At 44.6% G+C, this 23,690-nt stretch overlaps 1 protein-coding gene and 1 long non-coding RNA gene across 3 annotated transcripts; both read left to right on the forward strand.

Moving 5' to 3' along the window:
* Positions 1–1,918: 1,918 nt before the first annotated feature.
* On the forward strand, positions 1,919–16,120 carry LOC308316783. Of its 2 annotated transcripts, none has more exons than XR_013964206.1 (3): positions 1,919–2,205; positions 14,597–14,733; positions 15,470–16,120. It is a non-coding gene; the product is annotated as an uncharacterized lncRNA (long non-coding RNA). The 2 variants fall into 2 exon arrangements; XR_013964207.1 differs by lacking the exon at positions 1,919–2,205 and adding an exon at positions 12,041–12,169.
* Positions 16,121–19,010: 2,890 nt separating this feature from the next.
* On the forward strand, positions 19,011–21,854 carry LOC308316492 (4-galactosyl-N-acetylglucosaminide 3-alpha-L-fucosyltransferase 9-like). The gene is made up of 3 exons (XM_080765143.1): positions 19,011–19,318; positions 20,416–20,734; positions 21,411–21,854. The coding sequence occupies exons 1-3, from the start codon at positions 19,049–19,051 to the stop codon at positions 21,641–21,643; spliced, it is 822 nt and encodes a 273-aa protein (XP_080621269.1). The 5' UTR covers positions 19,011–19,048; the 3' UTR covers positions 21,644–21,854.
* Positions 21,855–23,690: the final 1,836 nt, after the last annotated feature.

Consider the following 23,690-nt stretch of genomic DNA (forward strand, 5'->3'; position numbering starts at 1 on the left):
AATTCAATTCAATTCAATTCAATTCAATTCAATTCAATTCAATTCAATTCAATTCAATTCAATTCAATTCAATTCAGCTTTATTGGCATGAGAAAACAAACGTTTACATTGCCAAAGCAAGTGTCACAATACAATATAAAAACAGTTGAAAATGGGGAAAGTAGGCCTTTATACAGTTGGAGGGGGTACAGCATTTTGTAAACAGAGCTATATGTAACAGCATCGTTATAATACAGGGTATACATACATACATTTTTTAAACAAATAGCAGCACTTTTTTTGCACTGCCACTTTGGGACAAATGGGCAATGGCAGCATTTTTCTCAGGACTATTTAAATAGTAGGCCTATACAGAAAACTCAGATTTAAGATCTGTTTAAAGCAGGGGTTTTCAACTGATTATAGTAAGTGTAGCGGCATTCCAGCTGTAGGTTTTACCATTTATTCTTGTCACCACACGTAAGTTGACAGGTAACGCCATAAAACTAGAGTGGCAGCGCCCCAGCCCCGGTGACACGCCCACTACCTGTGCAGTGCCCAATAAAGTGACATACCTTACGTCAATCATAATAGCACATTAGAATGCCACACATTACGGCTCCTACAGTAAGTAAGTAAGTACATTTTATTTGTAAAGCACCTTTCAAGACAAAGTCACAAGGTGCTGAACAGAACACAGAACAAGCAATCAACAAGTTAAAACCAAACAGGAAAACATAGCACAATAAAGTAAAAAGACAATAAAGAATTTAACGAAGAATAAACAAGGCAAAAACTCAAAGCATAGGCATGTAAAATAGTAAACTAGAGGCAGAATCACAAAAACATAGGTATGTAAAAATAAGTCAGGTAAGAACTACATGGGAAAAATAAATACGGAATAAATGTGTCTTTTATAGCTTTCTCTTAAAAGAGTCTACTGACTCAGCATTTTTTAACATGAGGGGCAGGGCGCTCCAAAGAGTAGGAGCAACCACTGCGAAAGCCCGGTCGCCCTTTGTTTTTGGGACGTTTAGTCCCCGGTATCTTCAGTAGGTATTTGTCTGAGGACCTAAGGGGTCTTACATTAGACTTTGGGGGCAGTAGGTCACGAATATATGAAGGGGCCAGCCCGTGCAATGCTTTGTAGGTTGTTAAAATAATTGTAAAATCAATTCTGGCCTTAATTGGAAGCCAGTGCAAAGAGGCTAATACAGGAGTTATATGTGGGCCCTACGGTTGGTATTTGTGAGTATTCTAGCAGGGACCACCACCCTGACTCAGAATCAACCTGGGGACCACTATTGTTTTGGGAGGGGGGATATGGTCGTGGTGTGGGGGGGAAATTAACCTTCCTTATTAAAATCATGTTGCTGTTCATTGTAACTTACTGTATGTATGAGCGAGCAGACACATGCAATTAATTATGGGCACATTTCCTTATAATGGTGACTCAACCAGGCAATCCGGTACAGTTATCCCATGAGATTCTCACTCCCTTTTCTGTCGGACGTCAAGTTCTTGACGTCCGACTTCCCATAAGGACTTACAGCTAGATATGTCCCTCTCTTCACCCAGGAACCAGTGAGACGCAAAGCTGCGGGCCTCTCAACCTGAACCTGGCGTCCCAGTGAATGGGTGCGTAGCATACTTGGGAGCTACACAGTAGGTTATTACAATAGGCCTATATATAGATAGATGCCTTCTCAGATAACAGTGCAGAACACTATTGAGAACAATTTTTCTTGTTTGTCAACATAGCTTAAGTTGTGGTTCCATTATGAGAATGAATGAATCTATTATGCTTGGACAAGTTTATTACCTGAAAAGTATGTATGATGAGTGTTGGCATGGCAGGATTTAGAGGAACAGTTTGAGAGAGAGAGAGAGGGAGAGAGAGAGAGAGAGAGAGAGAGAGAGTAGATGAGGACATGAACTATAGTGGATGGAACATGACATATCATTCACAAACAACATAAAGCTATCAGAGGTCTTGATCTTCATTATGGAGATCCAGGTGATGATATAGTCAGCTCCACATATAGAGATCCAAATTCTGTATTGGCCATATATGGAGTGTGTCACGAGGCGTGACTGACGGACTGACTGACTGATGGGAGTCTGGGAGATGCAGGTTTGCCACTGGTGAGTGTCCTTGTTCCAAATGGATTGGAAGTCATGTGCATATTGGTTGCCAGCAGGCACGTGGCAGCAGCAGCTAAGACGGTGAGACGGTACATTTCACCCTAAAACTTGACCGTATAGGCAATCAAGACCATTAATTAATGACAGCTGTGAGCCTGTGAGCCTGTGTGTGACCGTCACTGTGTGTGGGGCAGGCTAATCCTTCCTTATAGTGAGGGACTACAGGGAGCAGGGACAACTATTATATTTTACATCCTCAACATTGAGGTATGCTAATACTACAGATTATTTTATATTATATATATAATTATATATTTTTAACATTGAAAACCTATTTACATCACTGACTTTAGGGGTGCATAATAATAATAATTAACCATAGTATTAACAGGTTACCATTTCTATAAGGTTTACAGGTTAAACCACAAAAACACCTTCATTGGATTTAAATGTATAAAAGGCATTTGTACATTATTTGCTATTTAGAGATATGCTGTGTATTTCTAACCTGACGCTGCCAGATGAGGGCGGTATTGCGGAAATACAGCCACAACAAACAATATTAATGACTGCTCTATTATTTGAAGCCTATCCTACATACAACTAAAAAAATCACACCTGTGTGAAGTGAGGGGTGCTAATATATTAAAGTCTAACTCATGTTGATTAGGTGATGTAATGATTATGATGTAACATGTCTATTTCCTCAGACACTATGACATAAAATTGTCAATGAGAATGTAATCTTTTGTAGGACGGACATCTACACTAATAGCTGAATATAGGAGGGCATATATAGGGGTGCATTTCATTTAGAAAAAAATGCCTTATGTGCCAAAACATTTAATTTAAATGAATTCAATGTATTCTATTGTTAATTTAATTAAAAAAACGTATTTAGAAGTTTAGAAGGTCCAAAACATCTGCATCGTATCGACATCGGTGGTGTAGGTCTCTCCAAAATCGGCATCGGCATCGGACCCAAAACTATGGCATCGGTCAGGCTCTAAAATTGCGAGACATATGTTTGGTCACCCGACACTGATGTTCTCCTGCTGTTACTTGACTTGGTGTGTTGTGAATGCATTGCAGCTCCAACTTCTCTGAAATTTTCAACAGGCAAAGGTACAAACAAAATGTACAGATGTTTTTTTCATTTATTCACCAATAAAAATCAAAATAAAGTGTTAAAAAAAAGAAGAACAAAGGAGCTCACCCATCATCATTTATCGTAGTAATGTACTGTACTGTGAGGAGGACCTCTGTACACTTATTATTATGTATTGTGGGAGTGCCCTAGGGTACAGACGCTATGGTGTGCTATTCATGAGAATATAATGCAAATCACAAACCAGGATATTCCTTATACACCGGCTCTCTTTATTCTGGGTGATCCATCGCCACTAAAACACCTCCCTGCACCTCTAGCTGACTGGATTCAAACAGCATTAATGGTGGGTAGGAAAATCATTGTTAAGGAATGGAAGTCTGAGGTTTTACCTCCAGCACATGTATGGTTCACTCAGCTCGGTATAGTGGCTGCTTTGGAGAGGTTATCCTTTAAGATGAATAATCAGTTGGATAAATATGATCTGAAGTGGGACGTGTTCCTCAGTCATGTTGCAGGTCCCTTGGTGTGATCCATGGTCAGGCAATGCCCTCTTGATTGTTTATGGTATTACTACACATTATGATACGGTTGATGATGCTGCGTTTGGTCGTGTAAATAATGTAAACTTATCTTATCTATCTTGCCTGTCCATGAATACGTACTCTGCTGTTGTTTGTGTTTGTATTTGAAGTTCTCTGTTTTATGTGTTTGTAAAAAATCTAAAATAAAGTACTGATCATAAATTTAAAAAAAAAGAACGGTAAGCTTGCCTGATTGAGTCAGCATTATTAGGAAATGTGCCCATATCTTCAGTGAATTTTAGTTTACTGGAAGGTTGGATGAAGTAACCGTGGGATAGCTATAGGAATAGATTAGTGGTTCTATAAAAAAGGGAAACGAGTGATCCACTGGACCACTCGTCATGTTTTAATTTAAATCTTTTTATTAGCTATTCATTCAAATAGTTTCTTACATTTGATGGACAATTGATTTGAATTGAAATTCCACGGCTGAAACCGACCGTCATTTAAATAACATGGCCTTTCGAGCTGGAGTAGGAAATTTGGTCTTTTTTTTATTGGCCTAAAATATTGTCTTTATACATACATTCATGAATCCACTTGCTGACCGGCTGTTGGTATTGAGCAATGTTTTTATTGGTGTTTATATGTGACCATACCATTAGCAAAAATGTCAACATTTCATTATGCTTTAAGTAGCATGTGACATGTCAAACTAGGGCGTTTTCATGATTGTGAATCCATTCCAAGCATTAGTTTTGCACAAGAAACACTCCTTGGGCTAAAAACGGCCATAGCCACGGCGTATCCGGACGCCAAAACAAATCCATACTATGCAAACTGCTATGCAAACATACTATGCAACGCATCAAGAAGGTGTTTTGATGGACAATTGAAATACTGTGGTGTGGAGTATAGGAAGCAAGCCAGGTACGTGCGTCAGTGCAACCGGTCTGGTTCAGGTGGTTGCACTGTGTGTACATGTGTATCGCTTTTTAGTATAATTCTGTGAGGTTTCCTTTCCTCTCAGTGTAAATATCTGTTAAATGAAATCAAACTGTGGCTTAGTAGTTGAACCGAATGAAAGTTCAGTGGGCTTATCTATCAAGCATGTCAGAGTATCACAGCTGATGTACAACCCATTTAGTTCCATGTCTACACTGTCAGAGAGAGTTACAAAAGGATGCATGAACAGTGAGGATGTTGCTTGGGCAATGATTACAAAACTGGAGGTTACGCAGTAACCGTGGTTATATTAGGGATATGAGTGAAGCGATTCACTATGGGAGCGCTCCCTCTGAGCGCGAGACACAGAATAATTATTAATAAACTCACATTCTACTAGTCGAATGGGCCTTTGCGACATGCCGTATTCCGTCACCTCCCCGGGTATAACCGGCGAAATACGCGCATGCGCACTAATTCGGTGAACATTTTCCTTCTGCCGTAACAAGCTAGAAGGGTATCTTGGTGAATCGCTTCACTCATATCCCTAATATAACCACGGTTACTGCGTAACCTCCAGTTATATAGCGGAATATTCGCTTCAGCGATTCACTATGGGAGACTTCATAAACTCCCTTCACCATATCACTGACGTGACACACCCATCCGACAGGTATACCTCCGTGGCCACCTGCGTCCCTGACACAGTGACCACAACCAGGATTCGGGAAGACAGGCAGACGAAGGCCACCCGGGTCACCGACCCGCTGGCCATGTCCCTACCTAGTGAGGCGCAGACAGCCCAAAGGCCGTCTAGAGCACCTCAGGGCTAACTGGGCTGATGGTCTTGGACCACCTCATGGCTCCAGGGCCTAAACCTATGCCCCAGGCTCTGGGCTAACCTAAGTTACCTGAACCAGGGCCTACCTATGCGAACCGCCGCGTGCAGACGCGACACCAAGGACAGCATGAGCCAGAGCCGGCTCTGCTACGTCCAGGTTATAAAACCTCGCAAACGTCGACGGGGACGACCAGCTCGCCGCCGTACAGACGTCCTGTACCGAGACACCCTTGAACAACGCCCAGGATGCCGCCACACCCCTCGTGGAGTGTGCCCTCAGGCCATCCGGCGGGGGTGTACCCGTACTAGCATAGGCCAGTTGAATGGCTTCCACAATCCACCGGGAAAGCCGCACCTTCGTGACAGGTTTACCTATCGCCCCAGCGCCCCATGCCACAAACAGCTGGCTACCCTGCCTCAAGGGAGCTGTTTTCTGCATGTATATCCGTAACGCCCTCACTGGGCATAAAGAGTGTAACTTCCTATCCTCCTCCCCCGCATGAGGAGGTGGATGGAACGACCCCAGATCAACAGGAACACTCCGAGCGAGAAAATTCTTAGGCACAAAGGCTGGGTTCGGTTTCACCGTCACCCTAAGTCCATCTACACTGAAGAACATGCAGTCCGCACTTACAGATAAGGCATGCATGTCACTAACCCGCTTAGCGGTCGTCAGCGCGATCAACAGAGCGGTCTTGAGCGATAGGAACTTTAGCTCCACCAACTCCAGAGGTTCAAACGGCGCCCCCATAAGAGCGTCCAGAACCAGAGATATGTCCCATGGCGGAGCCATAGACCGAGAGACCGGACGTGCCCTGTTCGCGCCCTTCATGAAGCGACGTACTAGGGGGTATTCACCCAAGGTCTTCCCCTCAATACCTATGTGACAGGACGAAATGGCTGCCAGATTGACCTTCACCGTGGAGAAGGATTTTCCGTCGTCCAAGAACTCCTGAAGGAAGGTCAGAACTTCCTTCACCGAGGCCAGGTACGGGACTACTTGCCCAGGCCTCTTCAAACACCACCGTTCGAAGACCCGCCAGGCTACATCGTACTGTTTTCTGGTCGACTGGGCCCTAGCTCCCTGAATAGTCGCTATGACGTTAGGAGGTAGGCCCTCATCCTGCAGATTCAACCTCTCACGGGCCAGGCCCACAGGTCCAGCGCGTGCGGTTGGGGATGGAATATTTCGTGTCTCACTTGAGTGAGCAGGTCCGCCCGCAGCGGGAGCTGCCAAGGGCGGTCGTACAGGAGCGGAGTTATCTCCGACCTCCACGACCCCCATGACGGAGCGATCAGGATCAAGGTCAGGCCCTGAGTCCTCACCCTGTTTAGCGTGGGAAGGATCAGGGACAGTGGGGGGAACGCATATAGCAGAGACCGAGGCCACCCGTGAGCTAGAGCATCCAAGCCCAGAGGTGCCTCCCCCCCGATAGAGAAGAACAGGGGACATTTCGTGTCCTCTGTCGAGGCGAACAAGTCCACCTCGGGAGTCCCGAACCTGTCCCAAACCTGTGCCGCTACCGCGGGATGTAGAGACCAGTTCGCATACCTGAGCGGACCCCTGGATAGCAGGTCGGCCCCTGCATTCAGGAGACCTGGGACGTGACATGCCCTGATCGAGAGGAGGTGCTCGTCGCACCACAAAATCAGCTGGCGTGCTAGCATGTGCAGCTGGCGTGACCTGAGTCCGCCCTGTTTGTTGATGTAGTACATCGTCGTAGTGTTGTCCGTGCGTATCAGCACGTGGCAACCACGTAGAAACCGCTTGAAACGGTGTAGAGCTAGTAGAACCGCCATTAACTCCAAATAGTTTATGTGGGCGGTTCGGAGGCCGGCGTCCCATGTCCCCCTGGCCGTCCTCCCATCGAGGGTGGCACCCCACCCCGATAGACTCGCGTCCGTAGTGACCACCTTTCTGGAGAGGACTATCCCCATGGGGACGCCCTCTGTTAGGACATTTTGACCATTCCACCATTTCAGAGCCAGCACACATTCCGCTGTCACTAGGACCCGTCTGTGTCGCTGACTGCTGGGGATCCGCAGAGATCTCAGCCATGCCTGAAACGGTCTCATATATAACCTGCCTAGGCGTACCAGGGAGATGGCCGAGGCCATGAGGCCCGCCATCCTCAGACAAGTTCCAAACGCAATCTTGTGACCTGTTCTGAAAAGAGTCAAACATGCACGGAATGACTTGACTCTCTCTTGACTCAGCCTGGCCGTGAAAGAGAGAGAGTTCAGTGTTATGCCTATATAGTCTATTATCCGTGCAGGCACTAAAATACTTTTCACGTGATTTATGCTGAAACCCAGAGAAGATAGGAGACTCACCACTAGTTGAGTGTGGGACATCGTCTCCGGTGGTGAGCTCGCGCAGATCAGCCAATCGTCTATGTAGGTTGCGATGCGGACCCCCCGCCGTCTCAGTGGAGCGATGGCGGCTTGTGTGCATTTCACGAAAACCCTGGGAGAGAGGGACATCCCGAACGGCAGCACCATGTACTCGTATAGCTTCCCCTCGAAACCGAAGCGCAGAAACTTCCTGTGCGGTGGATAGATAGGGATGTGAAAATAGGCGTCTTTTAAATCCACGCTGGTGTACCAGTCGCCCTGGCGCAGAGAACGCACTAGCGAGTCCGCTGTCAGCATCTTGAAGCGGAAAGTTTTCATGTGTCGATTGAGAGCACGGAGGTCTAGGATAGGCCTTAGCCCCCCCCCCTTTTTTGGTACGAGAAAGTATCTTGAATAAAAACCCATCTTGCTCTCGTTCGTGGGAATCTCCCTGATGGCTCTCTTGTTTACCAAAGAGACTATCTCCGATCGTAGTACATCCGCCGCCTGACCACTCGCGTGTGACATAACAATCTTCTCGAACACGGGTGGTCTCATTGCAAACTGTAGCTTGTATCCGCGGGCGATGGTGCGCAGCACCCACGGAGATGCACCAATCTGTTTCCACTGTTCTAAATGTAGAGCTAGTGGATTCTCTATAACTACTGGAGAATTTTTCTGTGGTACTATGCTGCCCCCTGTTGGACAGGGGCTGGCAGCGGCCTGACTCACCTTGTGAGATGACACAGAATTCTCCGCCACCGGCCTGGCGCTCATTGATGGTGCAATGGCGCCCTCTGGTGGCGGGGGCGACCAATCCTGGAAAATTTGGCCGTGACGGTGCCAGCAAGTGACAGGTCTGAGGCTGTGACCTGTCACTTTGTTGACACGTCCCCCCACACTTCCCGAGAGCCGCAGTGGCTCTCTTGAAGGTGGGTTCATGACCCTCTGGGTTCGGGTTTGTATTTGGGTTTTTTGTTTGTTTTTTATTTTGCAATATTTTATTACAGAAAAAACATCCACAGAACATTTTGCAATATGACATTCTTGTACATTTACAGAATATTTCACAGTGTGGAAATTGTGTACACTCTGAACACCAACGTCGTCTACTGCGATCCGGTGTGAGCACAATTTTAACCTCTTTGGAGGTGGTCCGCCGGCGAGGTCCGAGACCACTCCCGACGGATTCAAACCCAGAACCAGGGGTGCTGGGGGGCCGGCCCTCTGCGGCCCCCCGAGGCAGGGCCAGGCCTGCTATTTATTGCGGCCACGCCCGCGTCCACGTCCCCTGAATCCGCCTCTGCGTGATGGGGAGTTCTGGCGGCGGCGGTCGTCTCCACGAGGCGTTCGCTGTCTTCCACGGGTCTGGTTGAATGCACGTGACCCCTCCCCTCTCCCCGTGAACGGGGGGGGGCGGGAGGACGGACGCTCATTGCGGACTCTCCAGGCCTGACGGCTGTGCCTCTCGGCAGGCTGGCGAGCAGGAGGAGGCGGGGCTGACTGAGCAGGTCTACCCGGGCGGGGGAGGTGGCTCCCCGCTTCGGCTTGCCGTTTCTGCTCCTCTCCGGAGGCGATGAGCTTGTTTAGAGCGTCGTGGAACAGGCCCTCATGGGTAATGGACCCTCTAAGCATTACAGAGCGGACGTCACCTGGGTTTGGAATTGGAAACACGTCCAGCCATCTCACTCTTTCTTGTTGGACTGCGTTGGCCATGCCTCGTCCAACAGCCTCCGTGACGGTCAGCGTGAGCTCTATGATCTCATCGACGAGGCGTTGGGCCTCGGCCAGTTGGTCCGGAGTGGGAGCTGCACCCGCCTCGGCCAAGAGCATCGATAGGGAGCCCTGCAGTAGGGCCCCTGCGTTGGCTGACTTGGCAATGGTCACCATGTTGTCGTAGAGGCGGTTGAGAGCTAGCGAGGCGTCCTTGTCTTTCTTGTCAGGGAAAACCGGGTCCCTATCCATGGGGAAGTAGTGAGGGCTGTGAGGGTTCACCAGGTACCCTGCGGTGGCCCTGTCTATTTTTGGGAGTCCTAGCAAGCCCACCTCGTTGGCGAGCTCGGTGTCTAGGGCCAGCCCCCGACGGCGCTGTTTCTTGGCGTCAGAGGCAGGTTCGGCCCAGGTGTGGGTCAGTACACTTTTAAAACCTCCGGCGAGCGGCAGCGAGTCTTTAGGTGGAGGCTCGGTCCGCACGACTCTGCGGCATTGCCAGCCGTCCTCTGGCGGCAGGCCAGGGTCCTCTTTGGGCCAGTCTCGCCCGCACCTGACCGCTGCTGTTCTGTATAGATCCAGCAGCTCGGTCTCTCGCTTACGCAGCTCGGCTGTAGGTGGATTGGCCTCTGGTGGTGCGATGGCGCCCTGCACGGGCGCCACTTCCTGTCCAGCAGGGGCTGCCTGTTCGGCCGCCATAGCAGCTGCTTGGGCGTCGACGGCCGGAGGGTCCTCGGCCCGCTGCTCTCCGTCCACATCAACATATTCCTCCTCAACAATGACGTCGTCGTCGTCGTCGTAGTCGGAGTCGTGGACCTGGTCCAGCACTTTATAGTGTTGGTAGGAGGGAAGGCCGGTCTCCATGTCGTCGCCTTCGTCCCCGTCTCCGTCCCAATCATGGTCGGCACGTGGGGTGTGGGTCAAGGGCGGGAAGTCCTTGTCCATGTCAAAGACTGGGGGGGTCTTGGCCATCGCTACTGGGGCCCCCTGGGACTCGGAGTGCCTAGACGTGGAGGCTACTTCGTCTGGTGGAGGCCTACTTACCGTGGCCGACGCAGTGGAGCGGGGCCTGGCGCCTTGCCTGATGAAAACATCTTTCTGGTCATTATTATTATAATCAGCAGAGGGTAAGGGGATCCCTGAGCTCATTGGTACACACGAGGGACTATGGCTAGGCCGTGTGTTATTTACCGTGGCGGGGCCTGCACGGCATCCATCTTGTGCGTCTTCGAGCAGACGTTCCTCGAAGTCATCATAGTTTTCGTCGTTGTCGCGCTCGGGGGACTCGTATAACTTCCGTACACGGGTCAAACGGCGCCAAAGGTTGCGTTTGTCCATGTTCGCGCACTTAAGACATTTATCCGGAAAATCTAGGGCCTCTTCTGCGTGGTCGAGGCCCAGACAGTAGGCGCACAAGTTGTGCTGGTCCCATCCGGACATGGAGTTGCCGCAAGAGCGGTTCTTACATGTCTTTTGTTGCATCGGGTACTTGTCGCCTTGATAGCGGCGGGCTGAAGCTCTAGAACAACTCCGTTCAGACATGCTGCTGTGGTTACAGTACACTAGCAGCTAATAGGTACAGCAACGGAGATAAACGACACGGCTTGTGCAGCACGAGACAGTGTATGGCTTATACAGCAACCCGAACAAAAAGGCTAGAAGCTATCGCTTATGCAGCGGGGCTAACTAGTTAACAAAGGCTAGGCTTATACAGCAGCTAACAGGCTAGAAGCTATCGCTTTCACAGCGGGGCTAACTAGCTAACAAAGGCTATGCTTGTACAGCAGCTAACAGGCTAGAAGCTATGCTTTCACAGCGGGGCTAACTAGCTAACAAAGGCTTATACAGCAGCTAACAGGCTAAGCAGTTTTAGCTTACACAGCGAGTACTTACTTAGCGATAGAAGTCTTAAATTCGTGAGCTTATATCACCGAGGTGAGATCACCGATAAAGGAACCTCGCGGTACAGGTCGAATTGCAGACCCGTCCTTATTGAGATTAATTGTTTTATTTAACCAATATCGGAAAAAGGATCTCAGTGATATGAAAGCTTGTGTCTCACGAGCAGAAGAAAATCGAATTAGTGCGCATGCGCGTATTTCGCCGGTTATACCCGGGGAGGTGACGGAATACGGCATGTCGCAAAGGCCCATTCGACTAGTAGAATGTGAGTTTATTAATAATTATTCTGTGTCTCGCGCTCAGAGGGAGCGCTCCCATAGTGAATCGCTGAAGCGAATATTCCGCTATATAACCTTTTAGCACGTGCCCCACGGTAAATAGTAGGTCTATTTTTCACTTCCACTTAAAAGTAACTTATGGAATTTATAATATTTTCATTTTTTATTTAAATTCATTTGAAAAAAAGTTTGCATTTATATTTTTAATGTATGAATCTAATGTATAATCATTTGAAAAAAGAAAAAAAAGAAAGGGGGGTAGGTATTTAGAATCTGAAGCAACATTAGGCCAAACACATCATCTGCCTGAACTGCCATAGATCACTGCATTTGAATAGTCCTTTAGACACAAGCACATGTGTCCTGTGTGTCTGCCGGTGTTTTCAGCTGTGTTCATATCCAGGTGAGAATAATAATAATAATAATGGTAATAATAATAATAATAGTAATAAGTAAAAACGTATATACTCCCACACCTCTGTAATTAAATAATTACTCGCTGACTTCTTAACTTAAACTTTATTAATTATCAAAATTAATCTCAATTGTATCGAGTTAAAAACGCATATGAGAATATGTAACACATATAAATAGTATAAACATATATAAATTCAATACACATATATCCATATCATATACATACACATACACAAATATCCATTTTAAACACAAACACCTGAATTATCAGGTATCATATTTTTCTCCTTGTATTTTGTGAAAATCATATTTTTATACATTACTTTAATCAGACTGATGCTAGAACATTGTTTTTGCTCATCCCTCAAATTGTTTCACAGTGTTACACCCCTCATCGAAACACAAAAAGTTTTCATTGTGGTATTTCTGTTTAACGTTTTAAAATTAAAATTTTCCCTCAAATTATAACCCCCCTCCCTATCCTGAAACAAATTCTGAATATTTGCTGGTAAATTATGGTTCTTAGCCTTGTACATTATTATTGCTGTTTGTTAAGCTACTATGTCAGTGAATTTGAGCTGTTTTGATTGTAAAAAATAGAGAATTAGTATGTTCCAGATAGATATAGCCGACCTTGTGAATGGTTCTTATTGCTCTTTTTTTTAGAATGACTAGTGACTGAAATACATTTTTATAGTTATTTCCCCAAACCTCAACACAATAATGAAAATATGGCAAGACTAATGAACAGTAGAGAGTGTGAAGTGACTTTAGGATCGAGAACCTGCTTTGCTTTATTTATGACTGCTATACTTCTAGCTTTGTACTTGACGTTAGTAATATGTGGTTTCCAGTTAAGCTTGTCATCTATTGTCACACCCAGAAATGTATTTTCATGGACCCGATCAATAGCATTCCCATTAATATTTATATGAACCTGTGTTTATCGTGTGATTACCAAATAGCATAAACTTTGTCTTGCTAAGATAATTTGTTATAATCAAACCATAGCTTTAATTTACTTAATTCTTCATTGAGTAAAAAGTACTAATGACAGCAGCTTTGATACTTTGCAAATATCATTGATTGCAAATGCACTTTTATGATGCAGCATTTAGTTAATTTATTATTAGGCTATTCATGTTTGATTCATTTCTCATGTTACGCAAGGGGAAAAAAACAATGGTTCTTTAAAATATTATTAAGAACCATGTTATTCCGTGAATGGGTTTTAATTTTCTTTATAGCTCTATAGGGAAACTCTGTTATATTTGAGGCACAGGGATTCATTTACACATTTTTGAGTGGTGCAACCACTCCAAGGAACAGCAATGTCCGTGTTACCTATGTGACGTTAATGTGACTATGTGACTATGAGTACCAGTAGGGGTGCTGTTGTGCCAGAAACAGAGAGAGAGAGATAGTGCTGCACTGTTGCCTGCTAATGAGAGAGAGAGAGAGAGAGAGAGAGAGAGAGAGAGGGAGGAGGGGGGAGAGAGAGGGGAGTTGCACCACTCAGTTCACAAGGGTGTGATTTTTAATGTTTTCAACATGGGCCCTAATTTTGGATTATGCATGTGACACCCTTCCGAGTGTTACAAGAAAGTCCAAGTCAGTGCCATGGCACCTGCAAGGACTGTCTAAAGAGGACGAGACGCGAAGACCGTACGGGCGACGCCATGTTGCTCCATGGAAGGAAAGAAACATGCGTAGTTGAGACCAGGAAGTGGTACATGTACAGTACAACTTCCTGGTCTCAACTGCACGTTTCTTTCCTTTCATGGAGCAACATGGCGTCGCCCGTACGATCTTCGCGTCTCGTCCTCTTTAGACAGTCCTTGATGGCACCCTAGGGTGCATGCCATGACACAGGTCCAGGGGTGCCACGGAATACTTTGATACTATTTGGAAATAATTGGAATTCATCAAAATCACTTCAGTTTAACCACATAATTAACTTGTCTTGCGCTATACTTGAGATGCTCTGTGCACTCTTTTCCATCTAGACTCTCTTCACCAATCGATCTTTTAGTTTTTCAAATACTTAAAATGTACAAATTTGAGGGCTCCTTTTAATATTTTGTGTTAAAATACATGGTAAATATACATGATAAATACACCCAAACTGGTATCATGTTTCTATACTGTACTATACCCAGCTTTTAGTTACCATCCACAAACTTCATCTAAAACAAACATTAAATTCCCATTGACAATGAATGGATGCATTTTACATCATAGTGTCTGAGCAAATAGACATTTTATTATGTTATGATGAGCGCCCCTCACTTCACACAGGTGTGATTTTTACTATACTGTGGATAGTAATTTATTTTATTAATCTTATGCTGTGGATATGAATTAATTGTAAGTAATGTATCGATGATGAAGTGACTCTCTCTCTCTCTCTCAGAGCTAACCATGATGTCATCATTACAGTGCAGTCGACAGCACCTGTGCATGTGCGTCATTGCGTTGCTGTGTCTGCTGTCTTATCTCATGTACTCCAACCTAGACATCAATCTCACCTCTTTCAGCATCTGCAAAAAGGTTTGATTGAATGTTGTTGAATGACAGAAATGTAAACAGCAACAGAGTGCAGTCAAACACAAAGGATAGCACCAATAAAAAGTCCTTGCTGTCTTGTTTCCATCGGGCTCCGACTTATTCAATTCATAAACACAACATGACAAATAACATACAAAATATAAAATATAAAATGATCGACTGCCTACTGAAAGGTGGTTTTTCAGGCCTGTTTTAAAGGAGGCCACCCGCCTTTAAAACAAACAATGGGTAAATGTTCCTTCTAATCTACAGCATCTTCATTCCACACCAGCGGGTCAGTGGGGGCATGCAGTGCTGTAGAAGGAGAATGTACCCATGTTTGTTTTAAAAGTGGGTGGTACCAGATACTTGTTGTTCATCTAGTTTTGTGACTGTGTGTTTCTAGGTATTTAATCAGACGCAGGTGTGCTGAGGGCATGGAGGCGAAACCCAAATGTACTATTTTGAATGTCAATCTCATTAGGATGTGGTGCTCTGACAATAGTGGATAACTGGATATACAAGCTTACAACGCGCCGCAGTGCACCACGTTGTGAGCTTGTAGATCCGCTATTTTCAGCATGCAACCAATTGTAAAATCAGGCATTTCAATGCCATCAACGCCTGCCAAAATACATTTTGGTCAACAAAATCAACTGTAGATTTTTGTCTAATCTTAGGATATTTTTGTCAACTAAAACTAAAACTATCTACTACTAAGAGAACTATGTCTCTTCAGGTGGTGCAGAACGCAAACGCGTCCCTTCAGGTGGTGCAGAACCCAAACGTGTCCCTTCAGGTGGTGCAAAACCCAAACTGTCCGCAGTCCACAGAGGACGACATCATCATACTGTTGTGGTTCTGGCCGTTTGGTCAAAAGGATAATGTCAGGTCGGTGGGTGTAATTTTCAGTACTTTTACTTCAAGTCCACTAACATCGAAGACTCCACTACAATTATTAGAAAACTTTAGTTACTAATTACTTTGTAGATTTTGAAGCTCACAATGTGTTGCATCTTGTGAGCTTGTAGATCAGTTATTTTCAAAAGACTTTCAAACATTTTATATTTGAAAACTTGTGAAACGACATTCTGCATAATGAGTATACGTTCTACTTTTGGTACTTTTAAGTACATTTTAATACTAATGCTTTAGTACTTTTTCTCAAGTAAGTTTTGAATTCCGGAATTTTACTTAAAGGACCACTTTTTCAACATATCTTCATATAATAGGTCCTCACTAATAATCATGATAAAATGGCATCTTTTCTACGAAGCAAGGACGATTCCCGCTGGGGATGCTGGGCGCTGGGGGCGTGTTCCCTCCTCCGCGTCATGCTCATACCCGAGGCGGGGTTGGCGAAAGGGCCTTTCTGTGTGGAGTTTGCATGTTCTCCTCTCTGTGTTCCCTAGAGCAGGGGTTCTCAACCTTTTTGGCTGGGGACCCCCGGAAATGCTTTGGCCATGTCTCGCGACCCCCTCCCCACCCCCAATACAAACTGACTGCAAAAACAACCTTAATAATAGAGAAAAGATATCATAAATGAAACCAGATATAATCATTATAAGCTAAGTTAATGCATGTACTATGTAAACTCTTCATTTCCATTTTCCAGCTATTCAGTTGCAACCTTTTTTTTTATATATAATTTGGGGACCCCCAAAAAAACATTTGGCGACCCCCCCCCCCCCCCCGAGGGGTCGCGACCCACGGGCTGAGAACCCCTGCCCTACCCCCCGAAAACAGCTCGTCTCGTCTTTTTTTCTCCTCATCTTTTTTCTCGTCTAGTCATATTTTTCTCGTCTCGTTTCGTCTTTTATTTCTCATCGCATTTTTTTTTCTCGTCTCGTCCTTTTTTCTCGTCTCACCACGCATCAAGGAAGCAGGCACGACTGCAATTCATCTTAATGTCTTTTATCGGGTGCACGGTCTGGGAAGAACCTGTTACGGAACTGTCCTTAAAGGAACTTTATTGTTTCGATTTCCCAGAGTATAATTTTTCAGTTCCTTGTTCCTTGTTCCTTGTATATATATTTTTTACCTTCCTTGTCTGGTTAAATGTGGTAATGTGTAAAAAGGCTGAGTCAGACTTGTTGTTCACAGCGCACACCTGACAAAAGATATGAAATATTCAGACTGTACATGACCAAGACATCTCCCTTCAGGAACGGTATGGGTATTTGACATGGGGTAACAGAGCTAAAGGAAACCCATATTACTAAAGTATGGCTTTCCCGGTGTATTGTGCAGGAGGCCATCCAACTGGCTTATGCCAGTACAGGGTTTCAGCCTCCTGAAGGCCTTAGGACCCAGGATGCTGCCATACCCTGCGTAGAGCAGGGTATGCTCTGCTGTGGGCCTCTGCTGGTAGAATCTAAAGCAGCAGCATCAAATATTTGCGAGAAAAACAAAATAGGTAAAAATGGGCATATTGTTTTACAGCCCAATAAATCGTCTTCCATTGGCCTTCATTGAGTTGATTGATTGACAGCTGACATGACAAGCCTCTGTTACGGGTCTCAGGGCTGCTGAGTACCTCATTAACAAAACTGAACCTGAATAAACAGGGATAAAGACGGAGCAATGAGTGTTGCTTTTCTTTCCAGAATGTAACTGAGGGGAACCGGAAGCTGCGCTCCTTATATTGGGACCCCAGAGAACCTGGGCTAGAACAAACGTTCCGTCCTCACTGTATGTTACACTTTGCTAGTGCAATTAATTCACAGTATTAATTGTAAACCTTCATAAAACTTTAATTAAACAGACTCTTAAAACACATTAAGTTGGGTCACACTCTCCTGGTGCTGCCACACCTTTGTTGATTTACTCAACATTGGGGCTAATATTTGTCAGCACCAGAGCCTATAGTTCAATCACATTGGAAGTGGCTCGGGAGGCATCCTTTGGTTAGACATAAGGTTGGTGTGGGGTGCGTTAAGACGACCGGATTAAGGTTGGTGAGGGGTGCGTTAAGGGTTAGGTTAGGTTTAGGTGTGCTGTCCCTGTGCTGTGGGTGTTATTTTGTTCATAAAGTGCATGCTATTCTTGTGTGATCCTCAACACAGGATTTGATATATCCAGACTAACATTATTAGTATTGCCTTCACCACCAATAACCATGATAGTACAGCAGCTATCTGCACCTGGGGGCATCACTATGCCAGCTTGTGCATGTGATCGACATTTGCATTAATGTTTTATTTTTGCTACGGACATGCAAAACAAGTGATCAATGATATTACCAGAACACAAATGTATAGCCTACAGTACTAATAGACTCTTGACGTGTCATATATTGTCCCCTCTATTCCACTGCGCTACACATTTTAAAATAAGTCACTTATCACTTTTGGGGAAAAGCTACAACACATGGCATGTTGTGACCTTGTAGATCAGCAATTGTCCTTTCTTCTTAGTTCTTAGCCTATAATGACATGCCCAAAATCAGGATGTCAGGGTTAAAGTAGTTAGATATATATACCCAACTAACTTACCCAGCAAGACTGGGAAGTTATCCACTGTATACTGGCAGGTGGCCGTCCTGAGACAGGCATTATATGTGGCATAATGCATGGTCCAAGTATATTCCATGTTTGGGATTTCAATAAATGGGTCTTATACAGTAAGTACAGTTGCAGTCCGAGAAAGGAACCCTTAGCTACAAAGGTGAATGGTGAATTATTGCAGATGGCCTTTCAGAGGACAGTGTTACTTGGGGACATGAGGAGACAGGAAGTTCTACAGGCTAAACTAGTTTTGTTTGTCAACGTAGCTTAAATAGTTGATGAGACAACTATGCAATGGAAACATACCTGAGATTCAAAACAGATAATTAAGTACATGATGAGTGATTCATGAAGGCCATGTCAGGATTTAAAGGAATGTTTCACTGTTCACTGTTTCACTGTGTTGTTGTGGAGCATTTGCTATAACAAAGTAGATAGACTAGACCCCATGCAGTAGTGTCATTGCTGTAACTTGGTATCTGTAATGTGTTCTGTTGCTGCAGGGTGAACTATGGGTATAATTGATGCCTTACAGCCCCCCCCCCCCTCCCTGTCTGTCTGTTTTGGAATGAGGGAACATATATGGCTGAGGGAACATATAGGGCTGAGGGAACATATAGGGCTGAGGGAACATAGGGCTGAGGGAACTTGGGTACGGTCCCGATAACATTACTTGCACGCTCTGCTTGCGCATGTAATATCTAAATATGAATCGAGTAACATAAAAACTGTCTGGGGTGTTCTGTCTGGATAAAATGACTAAACGTTTTTTTGTCCGGTCATGTCCTCACCTCAGGTGCAGCGAGTTCGACATGGTGGGATGTCGGCTGACGGACGACCGGAGCGTTTACCACAAAGCACACGCCGTCTTGTTCCACCACAGAGACATCCACGGCGGGCTGGACAACATGCCAACAGAAGCACGGCCCTGGTTCCAGAAGTGGATCTGGTGGAACTGGGAGTCGCCCCTCCACTCGGCCCGCAATCCTGCACTCAACGACCTGTTCAATTTGACCAGCAGCTATCGGCTGGACTCTCACATCCCGGTGCCCTATGGGTACCTCACCCCGGTGGAGCGCAAGGTATACTGTAGCTGTAGCCTATAGAGCGCCGCAGTCCCGCCCCCTTTCAGAAAAGCGAGTGGACAAAGCCAATTCGGATCGTGACGAATCATGACAATGAACACAATGTTTTGGGCCGATCAAATAATTTATAAGACGAAAAACAAAACAAATAGTGTTGTCTCCTGACTTTCTTTTCTTCTTTCTAATGATTTGATCGGCCTAAAACATTGTGTTCATTGTCATGATTCGTCACGATCCGAATTGTCTTTGTCCGCGGCGTAACCGTCTTTAAATAAATTATATTAGAAGTGCCGATGGGAGAATGCATGGGGCTTCCACTTCCTGGTCCACTCGCTTTTCTGAAAGGGGGCGGGACTGCGGCGCTCTATAGTCTGGGCAGCATTCCTTTTCGGGTTTATGATCCGGTCAGGACTCAAGAGCGGATGATATCTTAATTCATGTTGTAGTCACTGATTTGTAGTTATCAGGCCGGAATCCTCAAACCAGAACTTCCATTCCCTCGAACAATAAGATTAATACCTTCCCCACGGGCCGCAATCATAAATTTAGGGCCTACCCAATAAAATAGAATTGTCCGGTGGAATAACAAATGTTATACAGACTCTAAATAGCCCCTCACATTTATATTTATTTTGTATTTTAAAAATCAGCAAAACTACTGTGCATCAAGGATTTTATTGGGTATGCCCTAAAATTATGATCGCGGGCCGTAGGGAATTATTTTGAGTACTTCTGGTTTGGGGGTTCCGGCCCGATGACTATTCTGGCATGGTGTTAGGGTATAAGATACGGTACCTTTCCAGTAGTTATTACAACATTTTAGTATGTTCTTTTAATCTTCATTTCACAAAATGGTTCGCTATGGGGAGTTTTTGTAAACCTTATGCCTATACCGAACACCATGCCAAAATTCAAAAAGTAGTTACCAACTGTATTGTTATGATCCCAGTTTGTAGGCACTTTACGCTTTTAGATCGGCAAACATCCCCTCTGAGAAAAGGGATGCTGGGAGTTAAGTGGTTAACATTTTTTTAAGTATTAAACATTTTTGCCACAATAATCGTGACATGTAATTTTCATATCGTCCCATATAGGACGAAACCTTCAAGCTGCCACAGAAGGACAAGCTGGTGTGCTGGGTCGTGAGCAACTGGAACCCACAGCATAAAAGAGTCCAGGTCTACGAGAAGATGAAAGGCCACATGAAGATAGAGCTTTATGGGAGGGCCTTCAATCGTTACTTGAACAATGAAGATTATCTCCAGTTGATGCCCAGCTGCAAGTTCTACCTGTCCTGGGAAAACACCATCGATACAGACTACCTGACCGAAAAGCTGTACGCTCCTATGAGTTTTGGGACTGTGCCTGTGGTTCTGGGTCCGTCCAGAAGGAACTACGAGAACCATGTTCCAGGCAAGTTTATAATAGTTTGGGATTTCTTTCATTTTAGTTTAATTTTATGTTGTTTTGCCCACCCGTCCTTCCTCTTCGATGTCTCCCTTTTGAACCCAGCAACTCCACGAAGTGATGTGCGTATTTTAATATACAGTAGTTCCCTTTTGACTAATACCTGTCCATTCAAACTCTAGACGGGCCGCCCCAAAGTTATTATCTCAGCCGCGCCCGGCAAAAACTAGTTTTCAACAGGCCAGAAAAGTAAGGCCCAGCCATACCTGGGCCCCAACTGGACCCTAACTGGGCTGGCCGAGGCCCCGCCTGGTCTTACTAATTAGCACATATTTTACGTCCTACCCGGCCCGAAAACGTCAATTAAAAAACAAACAAAATAAGGTCCATATATGGGCATTCCCAGACCTGTTGTTTCAGTGCGACCTCACCCTTTAGGGCCCTTAGGGCAAAGTCGCTTCTCGCCCTCAGGACGGACGTCTTACTGGTTACTTTTTTATACTTTCGTTTATTGGTCAGATTGTAAACAAGTGACATCACGGACCACAAGGTGCCCTATGCTGGTGTGTAAAACTAGTTCAAAATTTGTTTATCGTTTTCTTTTAAATTATTATTATAGTTTTTTATTTTTATTTATTTCAGTTAACGAAACCTCTTTAAAAAAAGTTTTTGTTGTTTCCAGGAGACTCTTTCATTCACGTAGATGACTTCGCCAGCCCCAAGGAGCTGGCAGAGAGACTGATCTACCTCGACAACAACCACACAGAATACATGCAGTACTTTAAGTGGAGAGAGAGGTACAAGGTCCATAAGTGCTTCTTCCTCAGTGATCAAGTTTGTAGATCATGTCAGCATCTGAAAATGAACAAAGGCTACCAGGTCTTTCACAATCTGAATAAATGGTACTGGGGATAAATAATAATAATAATAATAATAATAGTAATAGTAGGAATAATAATAATAATAACTAGAAAGGTCGCAATTTTCAAAAATTGCAAAGTGTGGTTGCCGCAGTCGCTTACATAGGCCCCTCCCAGGCTCCCACTAATATGTGAGCCAATTACAATGTCACGTTTTATTATGGACAAATTACATTTTGGACAGGTGTATTTAATACCTTTTCATACAAGGTGGAAAGTAAGGTGGCATACGCCAGATTACTTTTTATCGACTTCAGCTCGGCTTTTAACACCATACATCCAGATATTCTGTTGCGTAAATTAGCTCAGTTAAATGTGAACCCCTTTATAATTAAATGGTATTTTTCTTTTCTCTCTAGTAGACCACAGAGGGTGAGATTTAACTCTGTGCTCTCAGAGGAGACACTGAGTAGTACAGGGGTGCCTCAAGGAACAGTCAGTTCCTCTTTTCTGTTTACCTTGTATACGGACGACTGTGTCAGCTCACATCCAAATCAATTTGTTATCAAGTTCTCCGATGACACTGTGATACTTAGTCTGCTCAAGAGTGATAATAACATCCTCAGCCATACAGAGGGAGTAGACAAGTTTATAGAGTGGTGTGATCTACACCATCTGAAAATAAATGTAAACAAAACAGAGGAGGTCATAGTAGACCCCAGGTCCATAGGAGACCACAGTATAATTAGTGTCCATGACCATAACATCAAACAGGTCCCCTCATATAAATATCTGGGAGTACAGATCGATGAGGACCTGAACTGGCACACGCATGTTACAACACTGTGTTCTAAGATACACCAACTTCTACACTTTCTCAGAAGACTTAGGCTTTTTGGAGTCAGTAGAAATATCATGTTGACCTTTTACAGAGCTAGTATAGAGTCAATGCTAAAATACGGTATATCCAGCTGGTTTGGCAATCTAACTGTGAAATACAAGTCTCAAGTAAATAGGCTAGCAAACATGGCTGGGAAGATCATGGGCATGTCCACCCCACCCATCACTCCCCAGACCATCTTTGAACAAGCAGTGGTGAGACAGGCTCGGAATATTGTATCTGACCCCTTGCATGTACTGTACCGAGAGTACGAGCTAATGCCATCCGGTAGGAGGTATAGAACTCCACGATGTGTATATAATAGATTTAAACACTCTTTTGTTCCCCTGTCAACTAAAATGCTCAATCAGGGATTGCTAGTTGCACTTTATCAAGGGAATGTGTGCAATATCTCTGTTTTGTATATGTGGGTGTTTCATGGTGTTTTTTCTTTTCGTATGTGAACATGTCTGTTATTTGTATGCAGCTGTGACTCTGTCTCCAAGACAAATTTCTCCCAAGGGAAGATAACCTTGAACCTTGAACCTTGTATCTGGTCCTAAGCCACTGATTGCATTGTATGGTGTAGTCCTACAGGAGTCACCAATAACAACTCGACGCATTTACCACGTAATGTAGAGTCTACATTACGTGGTAGAGAATTTATGTGGGATAAGGTCTACATTGTAGACCTTATCCCACATAAATTCTCGACACATTTACCACGTAATGTAGACCTTATCCCACATAAATTCTCGACACATTTACCACGTAATGTAGACCTTATCCCACGTAAATTCTGTGCCATTCACGAGATATCTCCTGTTTAGAGCTTTACCACAGTATGCCAAACACAAGAAACACGAGATTCTATTAATTTTCTGGTTTTCAGGGAAATCAGACTATAATTATAAACGATTGTAAAACGATTGTAAAACAGATTGGTTACGTAACCAACTACAGCCAATTAGCTGCTACAAGCGTTATGCAACGCTCAGCCAATCACAGTGGCCAAGCTCAAAGGGCAAACCACACTAAATAATAATAATAAGTATTACAGTGTTGATTTTGTTGACTAAAACCATGGCGAAAAATGACAGCTAACTTTTTTCACTGACAAAAACTAAATGAAACTAAAAGACTAAATATATTGACAATTTGTTGACAAATGGAAACTAGACTAAAATGTTAGGGAGGTCGGAGGACTAGTGGAGAGGAGATC

Source organism: Protomyctophum bolini, assembly GCF_963924005.1.
Source record: "Protomyctophum bolini genome assembly, chromosome: 6".
Classification (NCBI taxonomy): Eukaryota; Metazoa; Chordata; class Actinopteri; order Myctophiformes; family Myctophidae; genus Protomyctophum; species Protomyctophum bolini.

Excerpts from the sequence above, each read along its gene's own strand:
- LOC308316492 (XM_080765143.1), top strand. The coding sequence starts at position 19,049 with ATGGTGGGATGTCGGCTGACGGACGACCGGAGCGTTTACCACAAAGCA. Across the intron at positions 19,319-20,415 it reads TCACCCCGGTGGAGCGCAAG|GACGAAACCTTCAAGCTGCC; the intron begins GTATACTGTAGC and ends CGTCCCATATAG. Across the intron at positions 20,735-21,410 it reads CTACGAGAACCATGTTCCAG|GAGACTCTTTCATTCACGTA; the intron begins GCAAGTTTATAA and ends TGTTGTTTCCAG.